Consider the following 20,145-nt stretch of genomic DNA (forward strand, 5'->3'; position numbering starts at 1 on the left):
GGGCAACTTCAGATTTCAGTTGTGCTAGCTTTGTTTTCTTAAATATTTTATTATACATTGCTATTATAAAAATGAGAATTCTGTGACACACAACAATCTATTACCCCACTTAGTAAATTTCTTCTAGCAACACATTTGCAATTCTTTCTGCAATCAAAAAGACAATCCCAAAATGTTTTATGAAATTGTTTCTATTCCTATTTATTAATATACTAAAGTTAAAATAAACACTAAAGACTTGTAATACATACATTTAAAACACAACTCATTGAAAAATTTAAAAATCAATACATTCTAATGCTCACAATGAAAATGTCAAGGTAGTGGTGGTGTTGGAGAGCAGGATAATATTCAGAGGTAATAAAATCAAGAAAATATTTTGAAAACTTAGAAAACTTCTCCATGACATGAAATAATATCAATGTAAATACATTTATACAAAATTTTCAGTGATGGCATTTTGTTAAAAGGCTTACACAACTGACAAACCCAATGTTTTCGTGCATTTGGAGGAAAATAGATTCCTAAGACTTTCTGATTTCTGCCCTCCCTTTCCAACTAAAGTTTTAAGACTCTCATTAGTGTACCACCAATAGTGTGAATCCATAGCCATTACATTCAAGGATTTGAAGCAAGTGACAAAAGAGCAAACAAGAAAACTCTCCATGTTTTGTCCATGGTCTTTTTGACCACAGGATATAGAGAAGCACTGAACTAAAAGCCATACTAATGCACACATGTATGCAGATGATATAATAATACTTTGACTATGAACCTCTGGTTTTCAAAATTTTCAAGGACAAATTGGATTGTAAATGAATTTGCCTGATTTTTTATTCTAAATCCATGAGTAAGTAGTTAAGTGCATTTTTTAAACCTTCTACCAGAAGGCAGTTTCTACTTCCATTTTAACCCATTAACTTGGCTGCAAAAACAAATAATGATTCCTAGTTGACCACAGCAGTTAAGAAAGACATCTAGAAAGAATTTACAGATCACTCTGTAAGCAGTTCAATTTAAAAGCTACTGTGTTTCAACACCAGCTCACTGCACAGTGCAACAGTGTAAAGTAAATCCTGCAAAAAACATCAATTTTATTTATTTAAATTTGTCAAAGGCAAAATGAGTAGACCTCCAAATAAACTGCATACAACAACAAATGATCCAACATTCTGTATCTGGACTCAATATGCATTAAAACAAGACTGAATTAAACTGGGGTCAAAGAGCAAGTGCAGTCAACTTGCAGGCGTTCGGTGAGGCACCTGAGCAAGGAATACAGAATGTGCTATTCAATATTACTCAATATTGTGATACTGAGTACAGAATAACGTCTTTCAACTGTTCTTCTATCACATGAAATCTTTGTCTGTCCCATTAAACATTATGTGAAACCCTGTTAAAACAATCTTCTGGTAATATGCATTTTATTCTGGAAGAACTTTGCTCCAAAAGCAGTATTTACTACAAATGAAAGATACTCCAAAGGATGATATACTCACAATCAGAACACATAAGCTGGCTGTACTGCTGACATAAATCTATTCAATTTAAATAAACTTTAAAAGTAGAATTAATTTAAATTTTAGTTTTAATATTTTCAACTATCTACTTACTAAATAACAAATAAAATGAAAAGTCTTGAATACAATAAAATCTATGTTCCCATTTTTTAAAAAAATGACATGGCTAATATGTATTGTGCTCTTACCATATGCCTGGTGCCGTTTTTAGGTACTTTATTGATTTCATCTCAGTCAGTTATCACAAAAGCCTTAGGAAGTAGGCTCTACCATTATCCCCAGTGGATATGACACAGGAGGGCACAAAGGGGTTAAAAAATTTGCCCAACATCTCATAGCTTGTCAGCGGTGGAAATGGGACTAGAACTCTAAGTCTGCATGCAGGGATCACCACAGCCACTAGACAGACAAAAACAGTGCACCATACTAGCAAAAGTACGAATCAGTAAAGCAAGAAGACCAGTTCCTGCTCCCAGATAGGGCGTGTATATCCTGGAGTCAAAAACATCACCTCAGGGGGCCTACTTACTCATTAACCAAATGAAGTCCTACTCCTTGTCTGTTCTCCTGCCACCTTGTGCAGTGGCTCCCTTACAGCCCCCTGCAGCTTCCCGGAGGCCAGCGCTCTCAGGGCGGGTCTAGCTCCTCCTCTTGCCACTCCAGCACCCACACCTGATGGGGCACTTTCCCACTTCCTTTCATCTGTTTTTTTATGAATAAATAAGGTGGCCAAGGTGAAAAGAGGTCTGGCTATCACTTCTATTCCCCCTCCTCCCTCTGAAGGTAGATGAGCCCAAGATTCTGGCTTAGGCACTGACTAAAAACATGCTCAATACTGTCCCTCTGGTCCTCTGTCACTGGCCAGCTTGGCTCTAATGTCACAGTGGTTTAAGATACGCTCCTTGGATTCAGTATGAAATAAGCAGGGATTCAGGAATAAAGAGCTCTTACTTAAGGCTCTCAGGTTATGCCTCCCATTTTAGAAGCACTTGCCCACATTTAAGAGTCATCAGATACCTGATGAGATTAATAAAGCCCTGCTTTCTTTTCTAGATGGCTGTGCTCATAGGTGAATAACTCTGGACTGTTTGGATCAGAGACTCTGGGGATTCAATTGCCCCCCTCTCCTGATTGTGAAGCTTTTGTCTGCTACTTTCCTCCTCACCTTCTTGCAGAGTAACTTGTGCCTCCAATCCCTAACCATTTTTAGGGTTCTGCATCACAAACTGTCTTGCCTTGTCTCACTTCAAGCTCTTCAGCTTTCTCAAAGAATGTTAATAGTAACCACTCATTACCTTTTCATTTTCCAAAAGTTCAAGCTTTTGCTATAGAATAACATAGTTTTCTTGTAATTATTTTAATCTCTCCTATATCACATTCCAATTTTGTCTATTTTGTTTTCTCTCTTTACCTTATAAGAATCAGGAAGGGCTTACTATTTTATTATCTTTCCAAAGGACCAGATTTAAGATATATTTATCAATTTCAACTACCTTTTTTTGATATTCCATTTTACAAAATTAACTTTGATCCCACTTAGGTTTTATGCTTTGACTCACTGCTCATTTTTAAACTCCTCGGGTCAGATACAATTTTTTAAAAAAATGTCTGGTCTCCTTATTTTTAAAATGGTGGCAGTTACAGCCACATCCCACACATTTTGGAATAAAGTGTTCTCATTTTCTGTGTTTTGTGGAGAGCTTGCATTTTTTCTCTAAACTTTCTCTTTGCTCTGAAAGTGTATTTTCTTCAGTACAGGTCTGGTATGCTCTTAAATTATTTAACTCTGATTAAAACTTAAATCTTTTAAGTTTACTTATGTCCAAGTATAATATTCTAGGGATATACCCATAAAAATGGGTATAATCTGTTCAAGAGATATAAGCTTTTAGCTATATTTACTAATTAAGTCTATTATTTAATTTCTCTGTCCCTACTTAAGTCTACATCTTCCTAAAATCTCCTAGGTATGTCTTATATGAGAGAACTACACTAAAGTCACCCGACACCTTACACTAAGCACTAAGTGTTTCACATATGTTGACTCATATATTCTTCACAGCAGGTCTGTAAAGTTATTAGTGCTACTGTTCCCATTTTACAGATGAAAAAATTGGAGCATAAAAGTCAAATAACTTGCTTAAATTTACAAAGCTAGTAAAATGTGGAGACTAAATTTGAACCTAAGGCATCCAGTTTTCAAATCTACTCTTAAGTCCTACATCTCATATACAATCTTTATGAGAAGCCCTGACTTTGATAATTAATCACTAGGAGGAGACATGAAGACAAAGGAATTCTCTGGCGAGAGATGTGGTAGAAGCTCAGATGGTAAGTGACTCCTGTGAGTCTTATTCTCAGCTTTAAGATAAATGTATAACCACTCTGAAAGCTTTAATAACACCCTGAGGGGAAGGAAATTTCACCATCAGAGACATTAAAAATCGGCTCTGACTGGTAGGCCCCAAACTTTGCCATCCATTACCTCCAGCTATAGAAATATCATCCCTCTGAACAGGCTAACAGTATAGATTACCCAGTCTTTAAAGAGGGAAACGATATACTCCTCTCCTAAAATACAGCTCTTTCAGTTATGCAGAATTAACTGTCAAACTTTAATATTCAAGGAACAGGCAAAGCAGAAGGCAAACACAATGGAGAAGAGTTTGAAGGAAAAACCAGACAAAAAGCCATAGAATGTTTCAAAAGGGAAGAAGTGGTCAGTGAAATCGAATGTTAACAAAAGGTCAAGAAAGATAGGAGAGCGAATTATCCACAGGATTTAGTAAGAGGGAGACAGTGACCTTGGAAAAAGTGGAAATCAAAATCAGACTGTGATGTGTTCAGGAATGTCAAGTAAGAAAATAAAATTGAGATAATTATTTAAAAGCTTTAGTTTTAAAGGGAAGAAAAGAATGAAATAGGATATAGATATTAATAACAGCTAACATGCAATACTACTATGTACCAGGCAATGTTCTTTTTGTTTTGTTTAAATCAATGTGTGGTTGCCTCTTATGCATCCCCTACTGGGGACCTGGCTCACAACCCAGGCATGTGCCCTGACTGGGAATCAAACCGACGACCCGTTGGTTCAAAGCCTGCGGTCAATCCACCGAGCCACACCAGCCAGGGCCCAGGCAATGTTCTAAGAGCTTTACAAATTAACTAATGCAATACTTACAATACAGGTTCTTCTACTACCACAAGTGTACGGATGTGAAGCATAAAGATTTTAATTTATAAACATGGACGCAGTACTACATTCTATATTTTCATGAACCTTGCTAAATGAAAATCATGCTAAATGAAAGAAGCCAGGCACAAAAGCCAACCAACTGCCTGATTACACTTACATAAATTGTCCAGAATAAGAAATCTGTAGAGACAGAAAGTAGACTGATGGTTGTGAAGGACTAGAGCAAAGAGAAGAGTAGAAGTTCGAGGTGTGAAATACTCTTCGGGGATGATGAAAATGTTCTGCAATTACACAGTGGGAATGGTTGCACAACCTTATGAGTATAACCAAACCAATGAATTATATACTTTAAAAAGGTAAGTTTTATAGTATGAAATTATATGTCAAAACAAAACAAGACCTGGGCACTAGGTGTGCTCACTGGTACTGGGGTATTATTCCACATAGGCCTTCCCAAAGGCTGGCCTTGGGACACAGATGTTTGCACAGTCATAAACACATTCCCATGTATATATACTAATATGTGTAGGCACCCCATGTCTACATTCACAGACATCTAGACAGCTATATAAAAACCCATGCAGTTCACACTGATCAATTCTAATCCAACGCTGAAGTATTACTCACTGAATCCTTCCCCTTTTCAGATTTGTAATTTCCTTCCACGACAGCGTGATGTCTTAGAATCAGGATTTGAACTCATGCAGTTAGCTTAGTTCTCTTAACGATTACACTTTAGGATACCCATTTATTTGAATAAAACTGTAATTTACTGAGTAAAATTCAAAACAATTCAGCAAAGATCTCTTAACTGGTACTCACAGTGATGCTGTCCAAGAGTTTGGCCATATGTTTAATAATCTCACCATGATGTGCAGGTTGCATCTGCAGTAATTTCTTAATAACAACCACGCTTTCAGCCACAACTATTTCTGAAAAAGAGATTATTCATATTAAAGGTGTGTGATTCAATTCAAATGTTATCATCAAATGTATTATGCTTGGTAAAATATAAATTTAAATTAGCAAAGTGTTCTATATGTCTTAAATGACTAGGTAGAAACTACTATCATGAATGTACCTCAAAAATTTTTGTGTGAACATCCATTTTAAGTAGAAGAGTATAGTTTAATTTCTAACACCTGTTACTGTCTTCTGGCTTAGGATATCCCCTTTCTAATGTGTGCTTCTTTAAGTCGAAAACAAAGTGAAATTAGATTATGTAATCACCATAATGTTCAAGTGTCCTTGGCTTTTAACTATTGCTCTCAAATACTGTTCTTTGATTCCTACTAATTATATAGTGGTAATAGATTTCCTAAAATCTAAATAACATTTTTTTCAATTCTAGAGAAAACAGCAAACTAAAAAAAAAAATCCTTAAGTGATATGTCTGGTAAAGTGAGTAGGAAGGATCAGTAGAAGTAGAAAAGGTGTTGCTACTGAAATAGCCTGGACTACAGAGCCCAGACGAGTGGGGCCATGAGCTAGACTGTCTCCATTGGCAGTGTGAATCCGCTCTGCCTTTTATGGCCAACACTGAGTCCTTAGAGGCAACAGACTTCCTTACCCTGGCTTCCAGCTATGTTTGGCCAACAGGAAGCACTAGCAGGAGACAAAGTGGCAGGAGAGAATATTTACTATCCTGAATCTCTTCACGCAGGCCTCCTTGGCAGTGCTTGCACAGTTCTACTGAAGGTTTCAAAAGCTCCTGCGACTGGCTCCGTCCTGCAGAGTCTGGTAACTGCTCCCGCTCTTCCTCACACCCATTCCCTTCAACTCTAGATTTGGCTTCCCACTGCTCCTAGCCTGTTAGCTTCAGTGTGCTACATCATACCTCGTTGGTTTCCCTCCATTCTGCCCATACCTTCTAAATTTAGTTCCTTTGTTAAAGTCTCTTCAATTGTCCCTTTCAAATATGTCAATCTGTTTCTTGCTAGTACCTTAACTAATACAGTAATCAGTACTAGGAGTGGTTCCAAAATGCAGATCTTTAAATTGGGATTCTGAGATTGAGTTGTTACTATGAAGTGGCTAATCATTGGTCCAAGTTATGTTTCTGGTGGCACCAGTATAGAAATGTAATATAACTAGCCAGAGCACCTGACCTTATAGAATGAATCTTATATAAATGATGATAAATGCTACCGATGCCCCCCAAAAATAAATCAACATTGCCTTTACTTATTATTTTGGCAATTTTTATTACTAGGGACTCATAGATAATAGAGATTTTCCTGGCATGTACCAAAAAGGTTTATTTTAATATTATACTGGATGTACCTTGACTGTGTTCTGTCACTCTTTTCATCTGAATATATTTTATCTAGCTCCCTTTAAGAATATAAGCAAAATTTTTACCATTGTAATCATTAAACATACATATTTGAAACTATACACCTCTTTATGGGAGTTAGAAATGATTATCTATATAATGTTTTAGCTTGCAAAATTATATATTTCTTTTTTTCTCACAGTTAATATATGGTAGGTACCTTATTGTCATCATTTTATTCTATTTTTCAATTAGATTTGACACACAACATCATAGTGGTTCACGGTGTACGATACAGTGATTAGACACTTATGTACCTTACAAAGTGGCCACCCTGGTAAGTCTAGGACCCATCTGACTTTAATGCATAGTTACTGCAATATTCCCTATGCTGCACTTTACATCTCTGTGCCTATTTTTATAAATCCAATTTGTGTTTTTTAATCCCTTGCACCTTTTTCACTCTTTCCCCAACTGCCTTCCCATCTGGAAACCCTCAATTTCTTCTCTGTGTCTATGAGTTTATTTCTGTTTTATTTGTTCATTTATTACTTCTAGATTTCACACGTAAGTGAAATCATATTGTATTTGTCTTTTCTGTCTGACTTATTTCACTTGGCACAATACCTCTCCACCCATGTTGTTTTTTTAAAATATATTTTATTGATTATGCCATTACAGTTCTATTTCCCCCCTTCATTCACCTCTACCCTCCACACCCCTCCTCCACCATTCCCCCCTTTAGTTTATGACCACATGTCTCAAGTTCTTTAGATTTTATATTTCCCATACTATTCTTGCTCTTCCCCCTATCTATTTTCTACCTACTGTCTATGCTACTTATTTTCTGTACCTTCTCCCCCCTTCTCCTTCTCCCACTTCCCTGTTGCTAACCCTTCATGTGATCTCCATTTCTATGGTTCTGCTCCTGATCTAGCTGTCCTCTTAGTTTGCTTTTGTTTTAGGTGTGGTTGTTAATAACTGTGAGTTTGCTGTCCTTTCGCTGTTCATCTTTTTTATCTTCTTTTTCTTAGGTAAGTCCCTTTAACATTTCATATAATAAGGGCTTGGTGATGATGAACTCCTTGAATCTGATCTTATCTGAGAAGCACTTTATCTGTCCTTCCATTCTAAATGAAAGCTTTGCTGGATAGAGCAATCTTGGATGTAGGTCTTTGGATTTCATGACTTGGAATACTTCTTTCCAGCCCCTTCTTGTAGTCAAGAAACTATAAGTTCTCTTTTGAGAAATCTGCTGACAGTCTGATGGGAACTCCTTTGTAGGTGACTGTCCCCTTATCTCTTGCTGCTTCTAGGATTCTCTCCTTCATTTTAATCTTGGCTAATGTAATGATGATGTGCCTTGGTGTGTTCCTTCTTGGGTCCAACTTCTTTGGGACTGTCTGAGCTTCCTGGATTTCCTGGAAGTCTATTTCCTTTGCCAGATTGGGGAAATTCTCCTTTATTATTTGTTCAAATAAGGTTTCTACTTGTGGCTGTTCCTCTTCCCCTTCTGGTACTCCTATAATTCAGATGTTGGAATGTTTAAAGATGTCCTGGAGATTCCTAAGCCTCTCCTCATTTTTCTGAATTCTTGTTTCTCCATCCTTTTCTGTTTGGTCACTTTTTTCTTCCTTCTGGTCCACTCCTTTGATTTGAGTCCCAGTTTTCTTTCCATTACTATTGATTTCCTGTGCATTTCCATTCATTTCAATTAGTTTAGCCTTCATGTGTTCCTCTAATTTGCGACTATAATCAACCAGTTCTGTGAGCATCCTGATCACCAGTGTTTTGAACTGTGCATCTGAAAGTTTGGCTATTTCTTCATTGCTTAGATTTATTGGCTCTGGGGCTCTGAGTTGTTCTCGAGCCATGTTTTGATCTGTTCATGCCTATTATGTATGAGGAGTGGAGCCTTAAGTGTTCCCCAAGGCGGGGCCACCCAGGTCGCTGGTTTGTGAGGCTGTATATGGGGCTGGGTCAGAGAGGGACAATGGCGGTCCCCTCTGCAGCTTCCCGCCACTGGGGCCTGCACTGGTTTATCTGCGTTTGAATGTGTGACTGTCGTCAGCCCTCAGTGAGTCCACCGCCTTGCACCCTCAGTGGGTCCGCCCACTTCTCCACACCTGGGATCCGCCTACGGCTGCCGGGGCACCTAGGTTGAGCGCCCGGGTCGGTCCGGTGGCTCTTTTCCTGCCCGACCCCGCTCTGCTGCTGGCTCTGCCCCTCTTACCAGTTTGGCTGAAGGGTTCGTTGTTATCAGACTTCTGTGTAGTTCAATTATCTGTGGTTTGGCCGTGTTTTTGTTGCTAAAACTTTGTTGTTTTTAAACTTAGTTGTGTGAGAAGGTGCAGTGCTTCCACCTTCACCTCCATCTTGGCGGAAGTCCCCCATGTTGTTATGAACAGTAAGATTTCATCCTTTAGTATGGTTGAGTGATAGACCCTGCCCTCATCAAACTTACACTCCAATAGACAACATTAAATTGTTATATAAGTACGCAGAGTAAAATATAATCTAACTGTGATTTAAAGAATCCACAGTATAACATTTTTAATTTTAAATTACAGTATTTTAAAGGTAGCCTAAATAAGAAAAAAAAGTATAATTTTAATTATCTACATGCAGAGGCAAGACTGGCTATAGTGGAAACATTTATTTGGCATTATTTATTTTTTGGTGCTATATCAGTTCCCCATTGTTGCTGTTACAGATTTCCAGGAATTTAGTGGCTTACAACAATGCACATTTATCATCTCACAATTCTGGAGCCAAAAGTTAACATGAGTTTCATGGGCTAAAATCAAAGCATCAATGGGATTAAGTTCTCTATAGTGGTTCAAGGGAAATTCCATTGCGTTTTCCAGCTTCTAAAGGTTGTCAGTGTTCCTGGACTTAAGTCCCCCTGCCAGTAGTGCCATCACTTCAACCTCTGCTTCCGACATCTGGCTTTCTTGGCCTCCCTCCTTCCCTTAAAAAAGATACTTTGAATTACACTGGGTACACTGAATAACAACCTCATTTTAAGAATCTTAATCACATGTGCTAAATCCCTTCTGCCATATAAGGTCACATATGCACATGTTCTGGACATTAGGACCTGAACATCTTTGCAAGTAGAGCATTATTCTGCCTTCCCCAGGTGCCTCTCATTCCTCCAGATTATTTCAGCCTACTTTTTCCTTATACCACCTCCTGGTTTTCAAAGACCTCAGCACTTTGGTAGTACTCAACCAGAAGCACAAAATGATCCTATGTTCTTGACCTCTCTTACCTTTCCCCTCATCCTCTGCAGAACTTAGTGGTCCTCACTCTAAGAAGTATATTTACTATATTTTTTATTTTCTTTTCTTATAATAAGAACACTTAACACGATATCTACCCTGTTAACGAATTTTTAAGTGTAAAATACATTATTGGTGACTATAGGTACAATGTTGTATGGGTGATCTCCAGAGTTAATTCTTCTAGTTTAACTGAAACTTTATGCCAGCTGATTAATTAACTCCTCATATTCCTTTCCCCCAGCCCTTGGCAAATAACTTTCTCTGGGATTTTATGAATTTTACTATTTTAATACTCCATACAAGTGAAATCTTAGGGTATTTTTCTTTCTGAGACTAGCTCATTTCACTCAGCATAACACAGTCTATTATTATCCTACTCTATATAGATTTTTTTTTTTGCTTAATCCCTTCCCCCTTGTTTCATCCAGTCCCACAATTCCTCTCCCTTCTGAAACTGTCAGTCTGTTCCATGTATCCGTGCCTCCGTTTCTATTTTGTTCCTCACTTTATTTTGCTCATTACATTCCACACATAAGTGAGATCATATGGCACTTGTCTTTCTCTGACTGGCTTATTTCACTTAGCATGATAACAGATTTAAGGAACTGAGGCCTCCTTCAACAGCATTTGTTTCAAAAGCAGGAAAGAGAACGGGACTCTGCTGTTTGCACTGGCCATTTTGAAGTTAGAAATATTATTACTTTCTTTAATGATTTAATAAAAATGTTCTTACTTGTTTTATGCTCACTTTTATTGAGCCACATTTCCAAACTACAGAAGTGAAGCACATATGATAAAGAGTTAAAGAAACAAGTTTTATGGGCTAATAATGATTATGCAACCAGAAGTAAATAGTACAATTTAAGTTGCTTAATACTAAAACTGCAGAAAAAAATCCAAGGTTATAAAGAAAGTTTTTATTTACTAAAAACAAAAGCCTAAACATTAACACATCAGAGTTTAAATTATTAAATTTTCCCGCTTTTAAGAGTTATTATAAATTACATTGGTCTCCCATTATTTAATTATAAAATAATCTATTCTTTCTTTAACAGTGCTACAGAGTATGCCCTGGCTGCTGTGGTTCACTAAATTAAGCATCTGCCTGTGGTCATGGGTTCCATTCCCAGTCAGGGCACATGCCTGGGTTGCGGGCTAGGCCCCTGGTTGGGCAACAAATCTGTGTTTTTCTCCCACCTTTCCCCTCTGTCTAAAAATCAATAAATAAAATCTTTTTCTTTCCTTAAAGTGTTACATGGTAGAATATTTATCTTTTAAATCAAAGTCAATTCATTATTTTTAGAAAATTATGCTTTCAAATACGTTTTGAGAAAAAAAACACTTTAAAATCCACAGCTTGAATATTTCACAGGAGAAAAAAGGGTCAAAATATAAAATTGAGGAACTTTGAATATACAGTACTTTGTATTTAAAAAGAACGCATTAGTGTGCTAATTACTGCTGCTTTTTGTATGCAACTAAATTTTAAAAGAACAATTACTGTGGTAAGCCAGTGTTTAAAATCTGTAATTTTAAATATTTTCGCAAGGAATATGTCTTATTTGATCAAGTACAAAGTCATTATTAAAAATATAAATAATAAAAATATGTTTTAAACTCATATTTTAAGGTGTGATGTAGAAATAGATTAAAAGGTTGTTACTAAAAGTAGAAATAAATAAATGTATATGTTTAACATTCTATCTCCTCTAATTACCTTCCACAGCTAAATTTTTAAAAAGTCTATATCCCAAATAATTTATTGTCACAATTATTTAGAATTTTAATACTACATGTAGAAAAATGTTCTAACCATAGAACACCTTGAGTTTATAGGTAAAAGATTATAATTTTATGCTCATAATAGAAAATATTCTTATTTGTAGATAAATTTTGTTTCAATTATTTTTTATCAGAAGTACTTATAACAATGTTACAGTGTTCTAAAGAGATCTTCATGTGGGAAAAGATAATTAGGGATAAAAAAGCTATTGTAAAGTTATTTTCAAATAAAATATAAAAACAATCAATTCTGTTATGTTTAAACTTATAGTTGCTATCTGAATTATGTCTAGATATGACATAATTTAGAATTCCACGCTTTTCTTAAAAAGAATCTTGTTTTAATCAAATATGCAATTATAATGAAAGTCCCCTAAATAATTTTAAAAGTGACAGTTGACTCATTTTTCTTTCTCCAAATGACCTCATTTATTCTAAAACCATACTACAGAAATAACTGACATTTCACCAGAGACCAGTATGAAATTTAGATTACATATTTTACCTAGCCAGTTTTACAAAATGTTTAGATAGTGTTGGCTTAAAAACATGAAGCTATTCCAAAGTGATGACTTCTAGCTAATCTTGAATATAAAATTATTAGGTGGATTTCTGGGGAAAAAAAAAACCTTTGACAGTAACACATTCAACATATTTTTTTGATCTAGCAACTTCTCTATGGTAATAGAGTCATTTGCCTGCTTTTAGCACCCTCTGCAGGAGAACCAATATTATACATGACTTACATGCCATTGAAAAGCAAAATAAAACCTTTGAGAAAGGGTACAACAAAGTTGATTAAATTGTGAATAAATAAACTACACTTTCTTAGTTCTGCTTAGGCAGTAACAGTATTGTTTAAAAGTTAATTACCCAATTTACAAAAACAACAACAAACAACTGTGTGCGTGTGTGTGTGTGTGTGTGGTTTCAAAGACAAAATGCCACTCATCATGACCACACTACTGACAAACAGGAAAAAATAAAATGCATGTTAACAAATGCTACAATTTGCAAATAATACCAAGAATACTGAAATGACAAATTACTTGAAAAATGAAATGAAAGTGTCAACTTACCATCTTTGTTGGACAGCAGACACACCAGGCCATTGAGACACGTGTCAGTGACTTCTAAGATGTTTGTTGCACATCTGCCTATAGTCTGAATAGTGGCTGCTGCAAACTGTTTATCCTGGCTTTTCACATAGGTCTAAAAAATGTTATTACAATTAATTTATACATTGGTACTATCAAGTGAACAAAAAACGTCTATTACATTAAGTTTTTCAACATAAGAATTCTAGCATATGTAATTTCATCTATATGTACAAAAGGAGATCTGACTGATGACTTGGCTTAATTTAGTTTCATTCTACTTACAGAATGTACCTACAAAAGGGGTACATTTTCAAGCCAACTTCATTCACTTGTGGCCACAGTGGCTTGTGACTCCAAAACAGATAGTGGGGAGCAGTTACCCAAAGATAGCAATTAGTTTAAGTGCACGGCTGAAAGATACAAGAACCCTCTCTTTGGAGGTTTCAGTTCATTTAACCAGCAGCATCTGTGAATCTATAGAAAAAGGTTTGCTTCTTCAGAGACAATAAATCTAAAAATTGGGAAAGGAGGAAGAAAAAAACCAACATGATACTGACAAACATTTTACTTTTAAAATGGGATCTGAATGGCAGTAAAATCACAATAGCTACAGCGAAGAGCATTTCAATGGACTTTATAAATACTCAGTTTACAATAAACACTTTAAAAAACTGATTTTCTTTAAAAGAATTTTTTAAAAATACATTGTAAACTACATATTTATACAAACTTAAAAATACATATTTAGATTATTTAACAATAGGAAGTTAAAACATCTTCACAGAATTTATAACCCTAAATAATTTCACCTAAACTTTCAAAAAAAATTCAGCTTTTATTGTTTACAGAAATGAATACGCATTTAACATATACATTTATATACATAATATGTAATGAAATTTAAAATCCAATTTGCAACTAAAACTTCTACAGAATGATTCCCAACCTCAAATGAGAAGTACATGCTGTTTACTTAACACGCAAAATAGAGTAATACATTTAAAAGGTGCTTAAATGACAAATGGAGGAGAAAAATCTAAAAATATCTAAAAACTTACAAATTTAGTGAAAATGGTAGCACGAACATGATTAAACGTTGAAGAAATAAATTAAACAAATTAAACTCTCTTAGTTCTACTTAGGGAAGATCAATTGTATTTAAAAACTATTTCCCAGCTGATTACCTAATTTCCTCAACCAAAAAGAGTCTTTAGAAAAATTATCTATTTTACTCAAGAAATTATATATAAGTAAATACCTCTATGAACACATATATGGTATAAAAATTAAAAATGAATACCTGAAGATATATATTAAAAATCTTGACTACATAATAGATATTATTAAAAATCTGATATTAAATGAATTGACCAGACCCCACCAACGTTCTGAAACAGGTCCAGTGTGTCACCTCTTAACAACTAACAATGCCATCGAATTACCTGAGACTCACTCCCTACAACCTCAGTAAACTTTACATAGCAAAAAATGGACAGCAGAAGTAGGTTACACATGAAAACAGGAAAGAGGAAAATTGTTTTTGTCACAAAGACAAAAACTTTAAAAACTTAAAAACGAATAAAGTGAAGGATAAATTCAAGCAATGTTCTATAGCTACAAATTACTGGATGAGAACTTGTGATACTGTATCACAAGTAAATATAAGGTGAGTAAATATAAGGTGAGTGAGTATCCAAGACATTCTAATTTTACAAGAAATTTTACTAGAAAAATAATACCGCATGAAAGTCTAGTAATCCAGTTATGAAATTATAAATCATGGACATGGTATAATATTCTATTATTCCTATTAAAAGATAAGATCATATCATCAAAAATGAATACATCTACATAGCTACAAAAATTTAATATAGGTATATTAAAAGATTACAGAAACAAAATAAATTAGATCTTCAAAAGCTAGGAATTGAGAAAAACTGTGATTAGTATGTAGCATGTTAAGAAATTTTTTGTTGACTTCTGTTCAGATAACTGCTGATGAATCATAAAACTCATTAATATGAGTTTTTCTACTGCTGTGCTCCCCCACTAAGTCTTCGGGGCTCACTCTTTGATCAGAAAGGGTATAACATCCATGAGGTCATTTTTAAAAAACATTTTGGGAATGTATATAGCTGGAAAGCATCTCATCCATCAGCATATATGGTTTAGAAATTACAACAAAACAAAAACAATTTAAAAAACAACAGGGGCAATTTTAAACCACTCTTTTTTTTTAAAGGAATACATGAAGGTATGAGGACAATGAATTTCTGAAACAGTGGTCAATCAGATAAGCAATCACCTTCATGAGTCCAAAGGACTACCAAATATGACAGAACGAAGAGACTGCATCCTTACAGTAAGTTAATTTCAAACAAGAGGTCAGCTGTCTTTCAAATTCTGTGAAACCATGAAAGGGACTACTATTCCATTACCCTTAAAATTTAAATTTGTATCCAATGTTTATGCCTTTTTTTAATGATTTTATTTATTTATTTGTAGGGAGAGAGGAAAAAAGGGAAAAGAGAAACACCTTTCATTGCCTCTCGCAAGCAGTGACCTGGCCTGCAACCCTGACCAGAATCAAACCAGAGAATGTCTTAGTTGTCAATCTTGTCCCAAATGACTTTTTTATTTACACAGTTATATATTTCAAAGTTCAGAAAGACGAACATTTAACTTTAAACAGATGTGTTAGAAGTTATTGTATAATTAGCACTATACACAAACCTGAAATTCTCGAAGAAGAGTTGATATGTTGGCTTCATTTGCCAAGTTTGTCAAAATTTCAAGCTACAGTAGAAAAAAAAGAAAGTGAATATTTTAAAACAAAAAATAGATGAATTTAATAAAGGCTAGACATTTAATATAAAGGTAATTTCTGTTTTTGAAAAAAAATCAGTTATAAATGTTGTGTGGCATATACCCCTCAGGTGAACGTTGTCTCCCGACATCTACATGCAGAGAACAGATATTTACCAAGTGCTTAAAAAGTAATTGCAACGGTACCTCCACACCTGTTACTATGACAACTACCGACTACCGAAACCAATGTGTACTGAATGATGAAGCATTTTCTCTTATTGGGTGGCTCCGTGACTCACGTAAGGTCTAGTAAGTGTGGTGAGTCCCAAGCAAGTGCCCAGTGCTGAAAATATTTTTTCTTATCAAAATGTGACGAGCTCAGGGTTTGATGAGTTCCAAAGCTGACTAGTACCAGGGTATGACTGTACTAAAAAGAGAATCCTTCATCTTCACTAATTATTTATCTCAATTTTACAACTTATATCTAATTAACGCAAACAATTTAAGGTAGTTTGACATTTTCCTTTTATTAATCAAGTTAAAAAACAATTGCCATCCATGTAATCTCTTTTTCAGACAGCAGTTAATTATCTTAGTGTGTTCCCAAATTCTTACAGACATTTTAATTCTTCTGGAGTTATAGTTACAAGAAATATATAATTAAAAGCCCATTTCCAATAGGCTCAATAAAATTATTTTTACTCATAAAAATATTCGATTAATCTGAAAAACGTGAAAAGGAAAAACGGATCAGAGAACAAATGCGACAAACAGAAAAGACAAGACAGACATAAACATTCATACCAATAATTACATTAAAAAGTAACAGTCTAATAAACATTCCAATTAAAAGGCAGAGATTGTAGGAGTTCTTCATATATTCTAGGTACTAGTCATTTTTCAGATATATGTAGTGGTATATTTTCTCCCAGATTATGGCTAGATTTTTCATTTTACTTTGATGACATTTAAATTTTATGTACAATTTTTAACAACCTAAACATATAGAAAAGGTAAAAAGAACTCTTTTTGATCTGAACCATTTGAGACCAGAGTTGCCAATCTGATACCACATCATCCTCAAATACTTCTATGACTCTGCTACAAGCATAAACATTGTCCTACAGACCAAAGTACAACCAAGAAAAACAAGAAATTCCCACTGACACATCACATCTATGTAACTCACTCCCCACTTAAGTTTCACCAATTATCTCAATAATGTACAATAAAAAGATCCAGTTCAATATCACACATTGTATTTAGTGGTCTCTTTAGTCTCCTTCAGTCTAAGTTTCTTAGTCTTTCTTTTGACTTCACCGCTTGACACTTTTGGTAGTAACAAGCCAATTATGTTGTAAATTATCCCTCCATTAGGGTGTGTCTTGGATTTTCTTATGATTAAACTCAGCTTCCATGTGCGTAACCATCCCCACATTTATAGTCTACCCTTCCCCCTTGTATAATGTTTCCTCTAATTATTGTATTTTTCATTTTCATATACATAGATCTATTTCCAGGTTTGCATTCTATTCCACTTATTTTTCTGTCTTTTTTTCTAACAGGGTTGCTCTCATCATATTAAATTTTCATTTTCTTTAAAAAATGCCATGAAATATGCAAATTAAGAGTAGAAAAATCATACTACAAAGAAAAAGTCATGACACATTATCTCCAAAAAATAATTACTGATAAGGTTTCACTGTATATTCTTTTTGACTACATGCATGTGTACACTTTTGGACTGACATTTGTATTTCTTAATGTTATTTAATTTTTTATTTTATTTTTCCACTACCATTTAGTCCTCCTATACCCTCCTGCCCCCAAAATCAACAAACTGTAGTCCATGTCGATGAGTCTTTTTTCCTTTCTGTCCAATCTCTCAACCTTTTAAGCTCCCCCTGAACTTAGCTGTCATCCTCCTCTCTCTTCTCTATGAGTCTGTCTCTATTTTCCTTGTTTAGCTTAGTTTGTTCATAAGGATCCACACATGAGTGAAATCATATGGTATTTGTCTTTCTCTGACTGGCTTATTTCACTTAGCATAATGTTCTCCAGGTCCATACATACTGTTCTGAAGGGTAAAATTATCTTCTTTTTATGGCCAAGTAGTATTCCATTGTATAAATGTCCCATAGTTGTTTTACCAACTCATCTACTGATGGATACTTCGGCTGCTTCCATATCTTGGTGATTGTAAATAACACTGCCATGACCACAGAGGCGCTTATGTTCTTTCGAATCAGTGTTTTGGGTTACACTGTATATATTCCCAGATGTGGAACTGCTGTGTCAAAAGGCAGAGATTTACTTTTAATTTTTTGAGGTATCACCATACTGATTTCCATAGTGGCAGCACCAATCTGCATTCCCTACAGCAGTACAAATGGGTTCCCTTTCTCCATATCCTCTCCATCACTTGTTTTTTGTTGATTTATTGATAATAGCCACTGTAACTGGTGTTAGGTAATATCTCATTGTGGTTTTACTTTGTATCTCTCTGATGATTGATGTTGAGCATCTTTTCATATGTCTAATGGTCATCTGAATATCCTCCTTGGAGAAGTTCTATTCAGGTCCTTTGCCCATTTTTTAATTGGGTTGATTTTTTTTGGTGTTGACTTTTTATAAGTTCTTTATAAACTTTGGATATTACCCCTTACAAATGCATCAGTTAATATGTCCTCCCATTCTGTGGGTTTTCTTTTTATTTTGTTGATGTTTTCCTTTGCTGTGCAATGTCTGTGCAAAACACTGTAGTTTGATTTAGTCCCAACTGTTTACTTTTGCTGTTCCCCTTGCTTGGGGAGATATATAAAATACTGCTGTTACAAGCAATGTCCAAGATTCTGCTGCCTTTGTTTTCTCTCCAATTTTTATGGTTTCAGGTTAAACATTTAAGTCTTTAATCCATTTTGAATTTATTCTTTTGTGTGATTCCAGAAGGTGGTCTAGTTTCATTTTTCTGCATGTACCTGTCCAATTTTCCCAGCACCATTTATTTATTCTTTTAAATCAATGTAAATTTTTAATTAAATTTAATTTTAACTAAACTGCCCTTGTTCTCACCCAGTAATAGTATTGGAAACTAGAGAAAATACACAGAGATAAAACATTAATATTATGTTTCTGTTTTACAGATTCTGCGAATATCGCTTATTAAAAAAAAGTATATTGCTAAAAAAGGTTTTGAGAACTGGAGAAGCTGAGGTTTTCTCCAGTTCTCAAAACCTTAGAAAATTAGAACAAAACGCTGTACACACTGATAGCTAACTTCAGTCTATAACCCAGGCTGTCTCCCACCCAGTGTTTGGTTTACTCTACCTCATATTCAGAGTCTTCTTGAATGTCCCGCTGCAAATAACCACTTTTCTTCTAGCTCTCAGTGCATTTTGCTTGTATCTGTTAAAAATCACCACCTGATTGGAGATTATCTATGCTCAAGAATCCTTTAAAAGTAGTAAAATATCAAGTGATGGGGATTCTATCAAAATCACTGAAACTTGTACTGGAGACTGTGAATGGTATTGCCTCAGTGAGTTATTTTTACTAATCACCTTCATCTCTCTTCAAAATGTCCCAAATGCAGTGTTAGGTAAAGAAAAAATAAAAAACAAAGAGCTACATATTATTTGCTTATTAAGAAAATTTTTGTATTCTTTCCCACCTCTATTTTAAAGAAGATTCTTTAAAAACAAAAATGATCAAATACAACTATCTAATTATCAATGGAATGTGTCCAATGCAGAATATTTGAAAAACACAGAAACAAAGAATCAGAAAAATATCAACATAATATTTACTTTACAACAACCCATACTATATGTTAGACATATTTCTTCCTATTTTTAAATGCCTCTCCCCCGAAACAGAGTTGAGGTTTCACAAGATGTAAAAGTTTGCACCTTTCACCCACTTCACATGTCACAACTATCAATCACTTCCCCATGTTACTAAAAGCTCCTGGTAAAAAATTTAATGGCAGAATGTTTCATCTTCTAATTTCACCTTCTAAAGGTATAGGTTTACAAATCCCTTAGTATTGATGGATGGACACTAGATATATATATATATTTTTAATGAATTAATACAGGACTTTAATGCTTTTTACCTTTAAAGGGTATTCAATATATGGCTTAAGAAGGTTCTGCATAGAAGGCAAATTCTT

General features: G+C 34.8%; 1 protein-coding gene across 2 annotated transcripts in view; it reads right to left on the reverse strand.

Annotated features, from left to right (window-relative positions):
* AP3B1 (adaptor related protein complex 3 subunit beta 1) overlaps positions 1 to 20,145 on the reverse strand; it is a 262,282-nt gene that overhangs the window by 129,375 nt on the left and 112,762 nt on the right. For both annotated transcript variants that reach the window (XM_053664477.1, XM_053664478.1), the window contains 3 exons: positions 15,900 to 15,962; positions 13,146 to 13,278; positions 5,545 to 5,654 (listed from right to left, as the gene is read on the reverse strand). In XM_053664477.1, coding sequence (XP_053520452.1) covers positions 5,545 to 5,654; positions 13,146 to 13,278; positions 15,900 to 15,962 — 306 coding nt within the window. The remainder of the gene's footprint in view (positions 1 to 5,544; positions 5,655 to 13,145; positions 13,279 to 15,899; positions 15,963 to 20,145) is intronic.

This window comes from Artibeus jamaicensis, unplaced genomic scaffold (genome assembly GCF_021234435.1).
Source record: "Artibeus jamaicensis isolate MK-2021 breed Jamaican fruit bat unplaced genomic scaffold, CSHL_Jam_final contig_373, whole genome shotgun sequence".
NCBI classification, from domain to species: Eukaryota; Metazoa; Chordata; class Mammalia; order Chiroptera; family Phyllostomidae; genus Artibeus; species Artibeus jamaicensis.